The sequence below is a fragment of the Maniola hyperantus genome, chromosome 4 (genome assembly GCF_902806685.2).
Source record: "Maniola hyperantus chromosome 4, iAphHyp1.2, whole genome shotgun sequence".
In the NCBI taxonomy this organism is placed as follows: domain Eukaryota; kingdom Metazoa; phylum Arthropoda; class Insecta; order Lepidoptera; family Nymphalidae; genus Maniola; species Maniola hyperantus.
Window position 1 is genome coordinate 11,546,294 of NC_048539.1, and position 16,932 is coordinate 11,563,225.

The 16,932-nt window shown below is 36.3% G+C and overlaps 2 protein-coding genes across 2 annotated transcripts; both read left to right on the forward strand.

Moving 5' to 3' along the window:
* Nucleotides 1-706: 706 nt before the first annotated feature.
* LOC117996909 (acyl-CoA Delta(11) desaturase-like) lies at nt 707-4,327 on the forward strand. Its single transcript, XM_034985052.2, has 6 exons — nt 707-801; nt 907-963; nt 1,302-1,505; nt 2,359-2,533; nt 3,502-3,663; nt 3,874-4,327. The coding sequence occupies exons 3-6, from the start codon at nt 1,307-1,309 to the stop codon at nt 4,325-4,327; spliced, it is 990 nt and encodes a 329-aa protein (XP_034840943.1). The 5' UTR covers nt 707-801; nt 907-963; nt 1,302-1,306.
* A 3,887-nt stretch (nt 4,328-8,214) lies between these two features.
* On the forward strand, nt 8,215-15,595 carry LOC117996810 (cytochrome P450 6k1-like). The gene is made up of 8 exons (XM_069498412.1): nt 8,215-8,587; nt 9,274-9,429; nt 10,235-10,419; nt 10,656-10,816; nt 12,172-12,290; nt 12,960-13,065; nt 13,714-13,962; nt 15,148-15,595. Exons 1-8 carry the CDS (start codon nt 8,228-8,230, stop codon nt 15,300-15,302), a joined length of 1,491 nt encoding a protein of 496 aa, XP_069354513.1. The 5' UTR covers nt 8,215-8,227; the 3' UTR covers nt 15,303-15,595.
* Nucleotides 15,596-16,932: the final 1,337 nt, after the last annotated feature.

Below are 16,932 nucleotides of genomic sequence, written 5' to 3' on the forward strand. Positions count from 1 at the left end.
TGTCCCCAACACAGGGAGTAACGATCAGCGACTATGATACGGCAGATAACTGGTAAAAAAGACCACTTATAAAATCTTACGTCAAAGTATAAAATCTATTTTTTTATTATTTTAAATTATTAGGTATTACCTGCTATCTCCCAAAACCACCATGATCCAAACTTCATGGTGAGGAAACTTGCATATCTGAGGGTTCTCCGTGTTCTCAAAGGTGTGTGAAGTCTGCCAACCCGCATTGGGCCAGCGTGGCAGACTAACCTAAAATAAGAATTTCATTGCATTAACAAAAAGTTCTAAGTAACCGTTCATTATATATTATATATATATATATATATATATATATATATATATATATATATATATATATATATATATATAATATGTATTTTTAAATATTACGAAAAATAGAGTAAATAAGTTCCTAACTTCTTAAGATTATATACAATTTTTTTATAAAATCATTATTGTAACAATCATAACTGGTATTATGTATAGAAAATTATACATCTTTATTTTAATATTTTAACTCAAGCTTTTAATTCATAAATTTTATTCTATTCTGTATAGGAATCATAAAAATTTCACGCTCGCTTCGATCCCGCTTGTGTGATAGTTATATCCAATTATATATTTTCAATGTTATGAAAAATAATCGTTCAGATGTCTAAGTTCTTAAGGTATATTTAATAGGATATCTAATATAAAATAAATTGTGAAAAAATGTAAATTAGGAGCCTGGGAGGCGCAAAAATGGAATCTTACACCGCGGGGACTGCTAACCTAAGCCGGCCCTGGCTGAAAGTACGTATGTATCTGACCCGTAGGTCCTTGATGACTAAATAAAAATAATCAAATTCAAATATTCAAAAGAACCAAATGTTTTCAAAGGTTTCACAATCTTTTTAGTTGACGGGTGCTTACGCAATAACTTAGAGTTACATCGTGTCGTCTGTAACCTCAAAGGTAGGTAATTTTTTATTTTATTTAATTTAATTAGTCATACGATTTTGGTTTAAATCCTAAACATAGCAGTTTATTAAGATTGACGGATAATATTAAATATTTTATGAATTATTATATTTTCTAAACTATTATATTCTATTTTTTTAACTATTAGGTATATTTCTTTTACAAGTAAGTACGAAAGAAAACACACCTCAAACCACTGGATTTAGAAACCGTTATTTTGCATACCGGTTTATAACGTACACTCTCACTTAAAAAGATTTTCAAAATTTCCGCCTGAGCGAAACCATGGTAGCTAATAACTTTTTAATACAATGTTTCTGTGATTATTATAGATACAATGGCTCCCTTCTCGCATACACAACCCACTATCACAGAAACTGAAGATGAATTCCCGAAACTTGTCGCCCCGCAAGCAGCTCCCAGAAAATACGACATAATATACCCTAATTTGGTAACATTTTTCTATGCGCATGTAGCTGCTCTATATGGACTCTATCTAGCTTGTACCGTCGCTACATGGAAGACATTGATGTTCAGTAAGTACTGATTACATTAGCGATATTATATGCTATGTTATAATAATATTAAACTAGCTGATGCCCGCGACTTCGTCCGCGTGGATTTAGGTTTTTAAAAACCGGCCAAGTGCGAGTCAGGCTCGCGAAACGAGGGTTCCGTAATTCAGTCGTATTTTTTCGACATTTTGCATGGTAACTCAAAAACTATGATGCATAAAAATAAATAAAAATCAGTTTTAGAATGCACAGGTGAAGACCTTTCATATGATACCCCACTTGATATAGTTATCTTACTTCGAAAATTGAAAATACTAATTATTAGTTTATGACCACAAATTAATTTTTTGTGTGATGTAACCACAAATTCACGGTTTTCAAATTTTTTTCCCTAATGCCAGCTATAAGACCCACCTTTCTGCCAAATTTCATGATTCTAGGTCAACGGGAAGTACCCTGTAGGTTTCTTGACAGACAGACAGACGGACAGACAGACAGACGGACAGACAGACAGACGGACAGACAGACAGACAACAACGTGATCCTATAAGGGTTCCGTTTTTCCTTTTGAGGTACGGAACCCTAAAAATCACGTCAATCCGTTGCTCCGTTGCGATGTGATTGAAGGACAAACCAATAAAATAACAAACAAACACACTTTCGCATATATAATATGGGTAGTTATAAATAGTACTTACCTAATTATAAAATAGATTTCTGAATCAATTTTCTCCTTATATAATGATAATGAGGATTCAGGCGGCAAGACCGTGGCTTGAAAGACCGTGAAAGTCCCTACAAGAGGTCTATGTCCAGCAGTGAACGTCTATCGGTTGATGATGATGATGATAGACCTGACACATTCTTTCTACAGATCACATATTATTCATGCTGGCAGCCATAGGTGTCACAGCGGGAGCCCATAGGCTGTGGACCCACAGAGCATATAAAGCGAAAATGCCATTACAAATCATACTGATGGTGATGAATTCATTAGCATTCCAAAACACGGCGATACATTGGGTGCGGGAGCATCGCATGCACCACAGGTGAGGTTTTATGAGTAACAACCAAATATTAGCGACATACAAAATAACGTACCTATCATGCAAAAATCTATGGAGTTCGTTTTTAGGCTTCCATACCCAAAGGGTAAAACGGGACCCTATTACTAAGACTCCGCTATCCGTCCGTCTGTCTGTCCGTCTGTCTGTCCGTAATAGTTAGACAGTTGAAATTTTCACAGATGATGTATTTAATTATGTTGCCGCTATAACAACAAATACTAAAAACAGAATAAAATAAATACTTAAGGGGGCTCCCAACAAATGTGTTTTTTGCTAGTATTTATAGATAGCTAGACGACTTCGTTCGCGGGCAACTCTTTGATTTTCCGGGATAAAAAGTAGCCTATGTCCTTCCCCGGTATGTAAGCTAACTCTATACCAAATTTCATCAAAATCAGTTAAACTGTTGAGCCGTGAACAGCTAGCAGACATACAGACAGTCAGACAGATCACAGTCACACACTTTGGCATTTATAACATTAGTATGGAAGTATGGATATGGATGGTACGGAACCCCTCGTGCGTGAGTCCGACTCTCACTTGGCCAATTTTCTAGTCTAGTTGGGATATGTGCTAATGATAGAACCTAGTGCAGTTACCTAGAACCTAACCTAACCTAACCTACCCTACCCAGTACCTAACACCTAACAGAACCTACTGAAAGCGATTTCGGGAAAATGAGGAGCACGAAATGTTATTGCTCAAAGGTGTGGAATACTCTTCCGGAATCCGTGTTTTTTGCTACGTATAACTTAAATATCTTCAAGGCAAGAGTGAGAGGCATCTTCTAGGCAAGCGTGCTCCAACCAAGACCTTATCGCCATGGTTATATTAAGCTTAATTATTGTCGTCAAGCGCAAGCCTACTTTGCTATAAAAAATCTAGAAAGGCACATGGGTGGTAGATAGCGATTTTAGTGAGCAACTAAAGATAATAAACAAAAATTACAGGTACAGCGATACGGATGCCGATCCTCACAATGCGACGCGTGGTTTTTTCTACTCGCATATGGGGTGGCTACTGGTCAAGAAGCATCCAGAGCTGATACGCAGAGGAAAATTTCTCGACATGTCCGATATACACGCCAACCCCGTGCTTAGTTTTCAAAAAAAGTGAGGATCCAAAAACAAATCACACTTTTTAAATGAGTTTTAATAATGTTATCTTCAGTATAGTAGTGCAAAACTGATTACAGTATAACTTACTACAATTTCAGTCCATTTTAAATTACGTTTGATGTTCTTTACTTAATAATGCGCTATTGACAAGAAATAGGAAAAATTACGCAAATGCATAATGTTAAAATCTTATCCAACTTCCAGGTACGCCATTCCAGTAATAGGAACTATCTGCTTCGCTCTACCAACCCTCATCCCCATGTACTTCTTCGGAGAAACCCTCAACACCGCATGGAATATCGCCATAATGCGTTACGTTTTCAACCTCCACATAACATTCTTCGTCAACAGCGCTGCTCATTTATGGGGAAATAAAGCTTATGACAAGTATATAAAACCGGCTCAGAATCTTTTTGTATCTTGGGTAGCGTTTGGCGAGGGTTTCCATAACTACCATCATGCGTTTCCATGGGATTACCGAACAGCCGAGCTAGGCAATAATTGGTTGAACGTGAGCACTAAGTTCATAGACTTCTTCGCGTGGATCGGTTGGGCCTATGATCTCAAAACGGTCCCCGATGCCGTTGTTCAAGCGAGGGCGAAGAGAACAGGTGATGGCAGTAACATGTGGGGGTTTAACGTTGATAAGACTGAATAAAATGTTGTATTACTTTAGTGTGTATTTAATTTGATTTAAGGTCTGGAGTCAGTTTCCACATTTAGTGATCTTTTTTAAGCATAGGAGACCATATAGCCAAGGTATATAATGTGATGTAGTTTTGTGTAAATAAATTTTAGTTAGTTGTTATATACATATAAATATTTGAAATTCTCCAGAGCTACGCTATTATTAAAGTGAATTTTAGTTTACTTTCCTTTTTGGCTCTCTGAGGAATCGTTTACTCCATTAGCGGTAATGTTTTTTAGGACCTACATTACATGCCTAAGACAAAATATTACATTGCTCGCTTGAAAAAGCAATGTATGAATGACTTTGAAAATTGCAAACTCTACAACAATTTGCCTACTTACAAGAGCATCTAAATTTTACCAGCCAAAAAAATGTCAACCATTTACCGGAATACTTAGCACTGACTTTATTGGTTTTTTTTCAGGTTCCGTTACTAAAGAAATAGGTAAGGGTATTTAAATGAATAAATGTATGGGAGTGGTAAAGGAGCGTGAGTTTACCGCCAAGCAGATTTAGTGAAACATCAATGCAGACTATTATACAAAATGTACTAAATTATTAAAAAAATCTACTGCGCAAAAGCCCCTTATACTTAATTAAAGTTCAAACTTCAATCTCACCTAGAGACATACAAATTACAAAAGTAAAAAACTCTAGATTGCCCGCGGCACTCTTTGCCCCTGAACTTTAGTTAATATTTTAGGAGACTTATGCGCAGTAAGATTCCTTTTTCTTTTTTATTCTACCACGGTTTTGTAAATATTTTTATACATAATAAAGGTACCTAATATTTAACACCAGTCTTGGTAAAATGTATAATTAAGGCTCATTTTTTTTATTTATTTTTTATTCATTATAGGCAAACGCTTGACCGCAATCACACCTGATGGAAAGTGATTTCAACCTATTGTACCTGCATTTTAATAAATAAATCATACATTTATTCAGTAATTCAGTACCATAAAGCCTACTTAATACTTTATACCTAAAATATACATAACTAGCTGCCCTGGCGAGCTTCGTTCCGCCTAACAGACGATTCAAATTTTTTAAATTTTTCTCTTCGTATGAATCATCCTCGTACTTCAAGGAATACCTATAATAAAAAAAGAATTAACGAAATCTATTCAGCTGTTCTCGAAATTCGCGATGACCAACACATTTAGTGATTCATTTTTATATTCTAGATAGAATATACCCCGAAATAAAACAGTGAAAAATTAATACTTCCATAAATTTTCATATGAACTTCATTCAAATGGGTCGGTATTAATAACACCTCGATTTCCCGCTACTAAAGCAGAACAACAAGGGTTTTACTAGAGGAAAATTGAAGTGTAATTTACTTAAAACCATTTAACAATGAAATAGTTCACGTGAACTCGACAACCGGGACCAGCAAACGGGTACGAGCTTCTTCATTTAACGGTTCAAAGCGCATCTCTAGCGGAAAACTGAGTTTACTGTAGTAGATAATAATATAAATTGCTGTTTGGGCCTATGCTCACTGACGGCACGGCACGGCAGGCGGTTTTATGCGATGAACAGAAATACAATTAAATAGTATGACCAAATTGAAATTTCAATGATGATCATCCTACGTACAAAAATAAGGTTACAGTATGCTTAGGCATGACATGTCGGAAGCCGTCGGGATCCTCCGCCAGCCTTTGGGATGCCGCGGCGTCCCCTGGAATTTTTCAGCAGCCTCCGGGATGCTGAACTGAGGCCGGGTACACGGTTGCCCCGCAAGAACAAGAGCAAGAACTGCTGTGAGCCGTAGATCCCAATCTACCATTATACCAGCACACACGTACAAATGTTTATTCTATTTTGAAGTTGAATAATTATGACTGGAGCGAGCAAAATAAATAAGTAAGTTTCGGCTCGAGCGTGCCTAGGAACGCTGCGGCATGCCTGAGGATACCACGGCTGTAAATGTGCGTTTGCGTATAGTGATGCCAAACGATCCCGTGCCGTGCCGAGCCGCGCCATGCCGTACCGTCAGTGGGCGCTGGGCCTTACTTGCTAGTTGTTCGGCTCTACCTATACAGATTTTGTAACCTCCATCATTTTTAAACACTATAATATTATAACTATCAAACTATGATTATATTTAAAACTATAACTATTTGAGATAACCATATTACAGTCCAAGCTCGTTTTATTTATGGCTAGCTTTTACCCGTCACTTCGTCCGTGGTATATATGTAACTAACTGATGCCCGCGACTTCGTCCGCGTGGATTTACATTCTTTGATTTTCCGGGAAAAAGTAGCATATGTGTTAATCCAGGGTATAATCTATCTCTGTTCCAAATTTCATCCAAATCCGTTCAGCTGTTTTTGCGTGATTCAGTAATAAACATCCAAACATCCAAACATCCGAACATCCAAACATCCACACTTTCACATTTATAATAGGTATTACTAGCTGATGCCCGCGATTTCGTACGCGTGGATTTAGGTTTTTAAAAATCCTGTGGAAACTCTTAAATTTTCCGGTATAAAAAGTAACCTACGTCCTTTCCCCGGATTGCAAGCTACCTCTGTACCAAATTTCGTCAAAATCTGTTGAACGGTCGAGCCGTGAAAAGCTAGCAGACAGACAGACACACTTTCGCATTATAATATTAGTATGGATTAGGATTAGGATTTATTAACCTATAGTCCTGAATAAAGTAGCTTTCTAATGGTGAATTATATCGATTCCAATAAACAAACAAATCTCTCCTCTTGCATGTATGAAGTCGGGCGAGCTTAATAAAAGAAACTAGAAATCAAAGCGAAGCTCGCCCGACTTCAACATACATACACGTGTAGAAACAAAAGTTATTTTTTGCTTTGTATAGTCGACGCATTTTAAACTGAGTCGTCGAATTATCTGTCTGTTTCGCTCGCACTTATCAACGACCTGTAAGTGCGAGCGAAACAGACAGATAACTCGACGACTCAGTTTAAAATGCGTCGACTATAGCGGTTTTGGAAGACGGTTTTTTTAATAACTTTTTTTACACGTTTTGTACCTAATTTCGGTCACAGAATTATATAATAGTAGGTACGAACGTACTTTTGTAGCAACTTGTTTATAATGTTAAATAAAAATAGATATAAATATATATTGTGTGATAACACGAATAATAAAGTGATGAAAAACCATGATATTACATGTAGCATACAATAGTTTAGATCTTGGTATACACGCAGTGTTATTATTATTTAGTTGTTCTTACTTCTTGCCCACGTGATATAATTTACAGCCTAAGTACCCATTGATAATGTAGCTATCTAATTAGTACTTAATATAATTTGCAGAATCTATTAATTCGTTCCGGAGATTAGGTACTCTATACATACAAACTCACAAACTAACTTATATCTATATATTAGCATACTCGTAAATACAATAAAAAAAACCGGCCAAGTGCGAGTCAGGCTCGCGCACCGAAGGTTCCGTACTACAGGCGTATATTTCGACATTTTGCACGATAATTCAATAACTATGATGCATAAAAATAAATAAAAATCTGTTTTAGAATGCACAGGTGAAGCTCTTTCATATTATGATACCCCACTTGATATAGTTATCTTACTTCTAAAATTAAAAAAAACTAATTATTAGTTCATGACCACAATTTTTTTTTGTGTGATGTAACCACAAATTCACGGTCTCACCCTATCAGTACCCTGTAGGTTTCTTGACGGGCCGACAGACAACAAAGTGAGGCTCCTATAGGCTTCCATTTTTCCCTTTGAGGTACGGAACTCTAAAAAACTTAAGCATTGGACCTTCAATAGACATAATGATGTACTATGTTATTTTTAGTTTATTTTTAGTCGTTTTACGATTGTCCATTCAAACACAAGTATGATAGGAAATTACGTAATTTGTGCTGCGATAGCTTGCTTTTCGTTCGTATGGTTGTGGTCATACAGGAAATATAATTACTGGAAAGATCGTGGTATCCCATATGATAAGCCTTATTTCTTTTTCGGTAACATAGGGTTTATCATGAGAAGAAGTGTTTGGGATTATTGTTTTGAATTGAGAAAGAGGCATCCGACAGATTATGTTGGAATATTTTTGGGTTGGAAACCGACGTTGATGGTACAAACACCAGAACTTGCAAGACAGATACTCAAAAAGGATTTTGAGTATTTTCAAGACAGATCTGTAAATTCCAACCCAACGGACCATCTAGGTTGCTTAAACTTGTTTACTGGAAACGTAAGTTAAATAGGACCATATTTTAATGAATTAATGAAATGGCGTATATGCTTTATTGTACTTACACCATCTTAGAAAGAAAGACATAAAAGTAAAAACAATAAATAAATAAAATAGAAGTAGGTACCTACAATTGTATATGTATAGTATTGTGCATATTAAAATCCAAAATAATCTATAAATAATTATACTTTTTTTTTTCAATAGGTACCTCTATAGAACCTTTTTAGAAAGCCTATAAAATAGAAACAATTATTGCCGTAATTTGTATTCCAAGTTATTTTTTTTGTGTAATCCTGGTCGACTTTTTGAGACATTTTTAAGGTCTTCTGTTTCACAGATTATGGGAATCATTCATAAAAAAACCTTTTAAGAGTAATTAACAATAATTTATCAATGTCCAGAATCAGTCCAGTTCATTTTATCGGCTTGAGTGAAATAGTTTTGAAATTAATTGTTTTTGATTAAATAAAAAATAAAAAAAATACTGGATTGGTTCCTAAATATTCCTAGAACAACCCCTTTCAACGAATACTACGAATCATCACTGCACATAGTCATCATTATCAACCGACAGACGTCCACGGCTAGACGTAGGTCTTTTGAACATAGTATACCTAATAAAAACTTTTTAAAACAAAAGCCAAAATATTTTTATATTATTATGGTGCTATTTGATGTTACAGAATCCATTATGGAAGAATGTAAGAAATGAGATCACTCCCATGTTTACACCATTACGCCTAAAGGCTATTACTGAACTTATGAACTTTAACGCAAAAGAATTGGTGGTAAGGGTCAAACAAGAGTACATCAATAACAAGAACACGGTGAATTTAAAGGTAAAAATTGAACATCAGATCACAACGTAAGCACTGAAAATTAATCTTTTCATAAAAATTCACATATTTTTTGTCGGAATAATATAATGTTTGAAACAGTGGCGTGCACAGAGTTTGAAGTCAGGGTATGCATTAGTTGGTAGGAAAATATGCATTGATCTGTTACAACTGGGGTAAGCAGTGCATGTATGCCTCTATAACCTGCACGCCACTGGTTTGAAAGTAATATTAATTTTATAACTTTTCCATTTTAAATTTAGGACTTGTTAAAAAAGCCGGCCAAGTGCGAGTCAGACTCAACTCAACATACTGGACGATAAATCAACAACAATTATTATGCATAAAAATAAATAAAAATCTGTTTTAGAATGTACAGGTAAAGCCCTTTCATGTGATATCTCATTTGGTATATGTGGTTATCTTACTTTGAAAATTGAACTTACCAATTTTTTTTATTATCAACATAAATAATGTTTAACAAGTCCACTTTAGACAGCAAAAAAAACCACGAAGGTTTAGATGAAGTGTGTCATTCCGTCTACTTTTTAATACATAATAAGACCTATGTACCTACCAAATCCCATGATTCTAGGTCAACGGGAAGTACCCTATAGGTTCTTGACAGACACGAAAGACAGACAGACAGACAGACAGACAAAGAAGTGAGCCTACAAGGGTTCCTTTTTTTCTTTTGAGGTACGAAACCCTAAAAATAACTCGTATCAATACACTAAACTTATCTTATTTTATCACGAAAACAAGAACAGGCAGAGAAGAAGATTTATTTTAATTAAACTTTTTTCAGCAACTTTTTTCGATGTATGTATCAGATACAGTAGCTTACTCAGTTTTTGGAATACGAGTTAGTGTTTTAAATAACCAAAATTCACCGTTGTGGTACATAACAAAACACATGGTCAAATGGACGTTCTGGCGTGGCTTCAAATTCATCTCAATTTTTGTCTTGCCTGCAGTAGCTGTTGTTCTAAGGTAATCTATATTATTGTTAAAAGACAACAAATTTTTCTACCTGTGTCCGTTATAGACTTTGAAAGCATCCAACCTATTACCAATGTGTCCCAAATCGGTTTCATTAACAATAATCAATAAACAATTCATCGGCAATAATGCGAAGATGGTTTAAAAAATGGATGACTAATTAAAAAATTGAAAACTGAAATGATCCAATAATTATATTACATTTTTTTAAAATATGTTTTTTGTAGAGTCCAATTTTTTTCTGAAGAAGCAGCTAACTATTTAAAAATGTTATTTTGGAACGTAGTCGAAGAACGTAAAAAAACTGAAAATGTTCACTATAAAGATTTGGTGAGTCAATTACTGAGCTTAAGGGAGAAATTGGAACTACCTGTCGGTACTGACTCGAGTAAGTTTCTATTACTTAAGGTCTGAAATTCATACTTTATTGATGTCAGCTGTATAACAATGTTAAATTAAAGTTTAAAAAGTCGTGGAAATGCAGCCAGTATTTGTATGTTAATTAGATAAGGCCAGCTTTAAGTTTCATTGTTATACTAGCTTATCCTCGCGACTTCGTCCGCGTGGACTACATAAATTTCAAACCTCTATTTCACCCCCTTAGGGGTTGAATTTTCAAAAATCCTTTCTTAGCGATGCCTACGTCATAATAGCTATCTGCATGCCAAATTTCAGCCCGATTCGTCTAGTAGTTGGAGCTGTGCGTTGATAGATCAGTCAGTCACCTTTTCTTTTTATATATTTAAGATTTTCTCTTCAGTCATAATATGAAAAAATCAAATAAAAAAATCTGATATGTATATGTCATATGATAAGATTCTAACTTTTCCTGTATTCGCCCTTAAATTTTTTATGATAATTAAAAAGTAGTGCTGTATAGTGTGTACCTTAGCTTAGTTCTTAAGGTTCGTACGCACCTGAGCGGCGCGGCGCGGCGCTTCAGTCCGACTGCAGAACGCGTCACCTCAGGCCGCTCGACGGTGCCTACCGCACTACAACTTCAGTACGCGGCACCTCGCGTCACTTGCGCGTCACTTTTATACCCGTTCGCGTACGAGCGCGAAGCGCCGTGCCGCGCCGCTGGGTATGTCGCACTAGCGTCACTGCACTGCGCATCGCTTCGCTGCGCTTCAAAATATTCTCTCCAGCCGTGCCGCGCGGCAACGCGCGGTGAAGCGCTGTGCAGCGCCGCTCTAGTGCGATATGCGCCATACAAAATGATAGAAATGATATTTTGACGCTCTGTGCCGCGACGTGCAGCTCGCTGAAGCGCCGTGCCGCGCCGCTCAGGTGCGTACGAACCTTTAATCTTACGCGCGACTGACATCAGCATAAAAGGATTGTTTGATTGTTGAACAAGGTTGTTAAGATCCAGTTTACTATAACGCAGAGGTGTTTCGACTCTCGAATTCTAGCAACGTTTGGTGTGACGTAAAATCTTATACTACGGGTACTGAGCCGGACCGGACCCAAACTGAAAGTAAACAAATACACATCGCTTAAGAGCCGTACCGGCGGCGCGGGAGCGGCGCCGCACCGGTCGAGTCCTACGCCACCATTTGGTGTCTAATTTCCAAAGCTCTGCACGGCACGCACGGCACCGACGACGCGGCAACGCTATTTAGTCTCACTAGGTTGCTCACTTTCGGTCCGGCTTCAGCTTTACGTACTGGAAGCCTTAGGTATTATCTGCTAACATAAGTTAGACATTTAGCCGTTTGTAATTTGTACGTAACTTGGCAGAACTGGTTGATGAAATCTTGGTGGCGCAAGCAGCTGCATTTATTTTTGGTTCAGTTGAAACATCATCTTCTGCTCTCAGTTATTGTCTTCATGAATTGGCTTATCATCCAGAAGAACAGGTTTGTACTTTGTGAATAATTAGAAATTATATATAGCAAAAAAAATAAAGTAGAAATTGTCGTTTAAGTTTTACCACGTTTCTAACGCCATTCGGTAGAGAATCTAGAATCGCGACGTTTCTGCATCAATCAATCAGAAACAAGAAAAATCCAATCATCATCATCATCATCAACCGATAGACGTCCACAGCTGGACAAAGGTCTCTTGTAGGGACCTTCACCCGCCACGGTCTGTCACGGTCACGCCTGAATCCAGTGGCTGAAAAGTCAAATAGAAATTCTTAAAGGAATAAAAAGTAGTAGCCTAACAGCACAATGTCCGTCAAACAATTAATATCTCTAACTCTCCGAGTCCGTGAAATTACGTTCCGAAGTTGTCATAGAACTATTTGTATGGTAGCTTTTTGACGTAGATATTTTTTATATCCATATTTTCACGGATTTGGATCGGATAAGTGCGTGATTGCTCTAAAGGTATAGATGGTCAGAAATGGTTTCCGAAACAGCAAGTTTTTTGCTCTTCTAGCTAATTTTGACTTACCTGCGTAGTTTTAGAACAAAAATGTTATATTATACCTACACCACTAATTTTTGATTCTGGTTAGGGATACTACCTCCACTTACATACCGTAGAGGTAATATTCCTAACCAGAAAGTTATGTTTTACAGGCCAAACTTTATAATGAAATCGAAATGGCTGTAAAAGAAAGTGGAGAGGATATTTTGGACTACAATAAATTGTTGGAACTAAAGTATATGACGATATGTATTAACGGTACAGTTAAATTACAATCACTGATTTAAAACATTTTATTAACAATTTCTTGTTGTAGCAGTGGTACCCAAGCGGTCAAAACGTCGCATCGGCCTTCTAGTCGAAGTTCAGGGGTTCGATCCCGGGCATGCACCTTTAAATAGCTTTTCGGAGCTATGAGCGTTAGTAGCTAAATATCACTTCCTATAATGGTGAAGGAAAACATCGTGTGCAGACTGCATACCTGAGAGTTTTCCATAATGTTCTCAAAGATGTGTGAAATCTCCTAATCTGCACTTGGCCAGAGTGGTAGACTATGACCAAACACTTCTCATTCTGAGAGGAAACTCGTGCTCAGTAGTGAGCCGACGATGGGTTGATGATGATAAGCATTTTTGTAATAAACAAACATTAAGTCCTCAAAATATTTCATAACTAGATGATGCCCGCGACTTCGTCCGCGTGGATTTAGGTTTTTAAAAATCCCGTGGGAGATCTTTGATTTTCGGGGATAAAAAGTAGCCTATGTCCCCGGGATGCAAGCTATATATGTACCAAATTTCGTCAAAATCGGTTGAACGGATGGCCCATGAAACGCTAGCAGACAGACAGACAGACACACTTTCGCATTTATAATATTAGTATGGAAGTATGGATAATTCATTTCAGAAACTTTGCGAAAATATCCTCCATTAGGATATTTGGATCGAGTTTGTCTGAAGGAGTATAAATTGAATGACCACGTTACAATAGAAAAGGGTAACCCCGTGTTCGTAAACGTACTCGCAATACACTACAATGAGAAATATTACCCTGAGCCGATGGAGTGGCGGCCCGAGCGTTTCAGTTCTTACTCCGAGACTGACAACTTTGACTACACCTTCATTCCCTTTGGTGAAGGACCACGGATTTGTATAGGTAATATTTAATTCCTCAAGTGTTGAAACCGTTGTAGAAACCGGTCGCTAGTTCTCATGACCGTAGCCAGAGGCGCCAACTCCGTGGCTGCTCGGAGGCTTCGAGAAGGGGTTTTTCGAAACTAACTACTATAAACATAGTTTGACCAAGAAAATATGTACTTACCCAATTGGTGCGATGTCGAACAAACAATATCATGTAGCTATAGTGAGAGAAAAATTTCGCACAAAAAATAGCCTTCTTTGTAATTAGGTATCTACTTAAGTAATATTTTTGTGTTTGGTTGATACTTGGCGATTTTTATAAGCATCAGTAATTATGGAAACCTATCTTATACTTGTTTTCTAACTTCTAGCAGTTAATTTAAATTAGGTGGTGAACCCTGATTTTCCGAAAAAAAGAGTAGGTAAAACTGATGACGGACACAATCTACCTTTCGTCACGGAAAATAAAAGAGTTGATGAGAACTATATATCTGTAGGTACCAAATTTCACCAAAATCTGTTAAACGGATGGACCGTGAAAAGGTAAAAGGTATAGGCCTTTTTAGGGTTCCGTACCTTAAAAGGAAAAAGGGACCCTAATAGGATCACTTCGTTGTCTGTCGTGTCCGTCAAGACTACAGGATACTTCCCGTTGACCTAGAATCATGAAATTTGGCAGGTAGGTAAGACTTATAGCAGACATAAGGGAAAAAATCTGAAAACCGTGAACTTGTGGTTACATCACAAAAAAAAATTGAAATGTGTTCATGAACAAATAGTTAGTATTTTTAACTTTTAAAGTAACATTGTGGCTAATTCCGTTGTACACAATCTCTAAACTAAACTAAAATAACACGTCTAAATCTATTGCTATCCCTTTCGTAATGTTACTTGCGGAAAAGGATAGCACTAGATTTAGACCTGTTAATTTAGTTTAGATTAGATATTGTGTACAAGAGAATCGGCCCCATTACTACACAAAGTGTGATATCATTTGAAAGGGCTTTACCTGTATATTCTTAAACAGATTTTTATTTACTTTTATGCATAATAGTTTTTGATTTATCGTGCAAAATTCCAAAAAAATACGACTGTATTACGAAACCCTCGGTGCGCCAGTCTGACTCGCACTTAGCCGGTTTTTATTCAGGTAGTATGGGTTTTTACTTGTTCTCTTGTAATGTAACTTTAATGTTTTTAGGTAAAAGATACGGAATGATGCAAATGCGAGCAGCTCTGTCTCAACTGATACTTAAATATAAAGTAGAGCCAGCAGTGCCCTACCCTGTTACAACAGATCCAAACTCTTATCTTTTGGCGCCCAAGAATATTAGCGTAAAATTTATTGAACGCTGAAAAAATATAGTATAGAGTACCTACCTTTAAAGTATAGATTAGTTTTATTAAGGATCTGGTAAACAATGCGGTATATTATATTATACTTCTGAATTCTGATCAAAACACTTTTTTCTTTCTGGACGTTTAATTTTAACCCACTAAATACAAAATATCTGAACTTATCTCAGCAGTACGGCCTAAAACTGTACTGAAATTGCGTCCAAAGTTCTTGATTTCGATCAAACGGTATAATTCCAGTAAAGCTTGAGAATCTTTAATTTAGTTTTATGCTCCTCTTGTTTAATGTTATTTCGTGCCATCACACCGTTTTGTTTGCCAGCTCCTCAATCATAATGTAAGCACACTGGTAAGAATACGAGTACCAGTGTAAAGTTATAAGGTTAAGGATAAGATTATGTAAATTATGTTTCGACGATTCATTGCATTCAAAGGTTTTGAATGTATGTACTTACCTTAGTATTTTGTAATTTGCATTTTTTATTTTAAATAAAAAAATGGTTAAAATTATGTATTTTGTAATTAATATACCTACCTAATATATTCAAATAGTGACTTGTAATTTTGTATTTTAAATTCACGTGAAAAAGTATTTAATAGTTAGTTCTAGATCTAAAACTAAGCCAGGTGTTAATTTATATCTACATTATCTGTGCCCTCAAACAATAAATACAGTACAATTGTATTTATTTTGAAAGTTATTGCCCTTGAAACACTTGTTTTAGGCCAAATTTTGATGCAACTTCGAGCGTAAATAAACCACGTTTTAAAACGTAAAAAATCTTTACTATTAATGATAATTTCAAATGTATTTAGTTTATACTTATACGTGTCCGGCGGGTCACAACAACCATCACCGATATGGATTTTGTCGGGTTCAGAGGATAAAGGGCTACTCTATGAAGCTAAATATGCCACTCTACCGGCCCTGAGTGGTTGTCATAAGTATTTATGTATGTAACGATAACACGTCTTTCAGGCGCCATAAATACTTATGTCAACCACTCGGGGCCGGCAGAGTAGCATATTGGTCTTCAGAGAGTTGCCCTCTATCCTCTGAACCCAACAAAATTCATATCGGTGATGGTTACCAAATTTGTTGTAGGGGGTCACAACAAATTCTCTACAACAAACAAATCTATAGGAGAAACCGGCTTTATATTATTTGTATTTAGTCGACGTTAGCCCGACTAGTTTCTTCGAGTTCTCTTACTTACTTGGATGCTCCAGGCACGGCTCCAGGTTCCTTAAAGTTTACTGGTTTAGTGTCAAAGATATCTATATGTAATATTGTAAATACATAACCTTCTTCTTTAAAGTCAGTAAAAAAGGTGGAATTTATATGTTAATAATCTGCGATCAACAAAATTGTTAAATACAGTCATTAATAATTAAAGATTTGCTTAAAATGAAATATTAGCCTCTATAAATATATCTAATGGAGCTATTTTTGAATTTACAGAATCCGTAATGGAAAAATAATAATTTATGTATGATTTATGAGCTCGTTCCAATGGTTACATCCATGGGCCTTAATATTATTACCTACTAAACTTATAAACTTGTAGGCAAAAGAATTGATCCTAAAGGTTAAACGAGTTTAGGTAGGTACGTTGATAACAAAAAAATA

Bases quoted from the DNA above. Each gene is read 5' to 3' on its own strand.
- LOC117996909 (XM_034985052.2), top strand. From the start codon at position 1,307: ATGGCTCCCTTCTCGCATACACAACCCACTATCACAGAAACTGAAGAT. The intron at 1,506-2,358 runs GTAAGTACTGAT...TTCTTTCTACAG, and splicing joins ATGGAAGACATTGATGTTCA to ATCACATATTATTCATGCTG. The intron at 2,534-3,501 runs GTGAGGTTTTAT...CAAAAATTACAG, and splicing joins GAGCATCGCATGCACCACAG to GTACAGCGATACGGATGCCG.
- LOC117996810 (XM_069498412.1), top strand. From the start codon at position 8,228: ATGATAGGAAATTACGTAATTTGTGCTGCGATAGCTTGCTTTTCGTTC. The intron at 10,420-10,655 runs GTAATCTATATT...TGTTTTTTGTAG, and splicing joins GCAGTAGCTGTTGTTCTAAG to AGTCCAATTTTTTTCTGAAG. The intron at 13,066-13,713 runs GTACAGTTAAAT...AATTCATTTCAG, and splicing joins TATGACGATATGTATTAACG to AAACTTTGCGAAAATATCCT.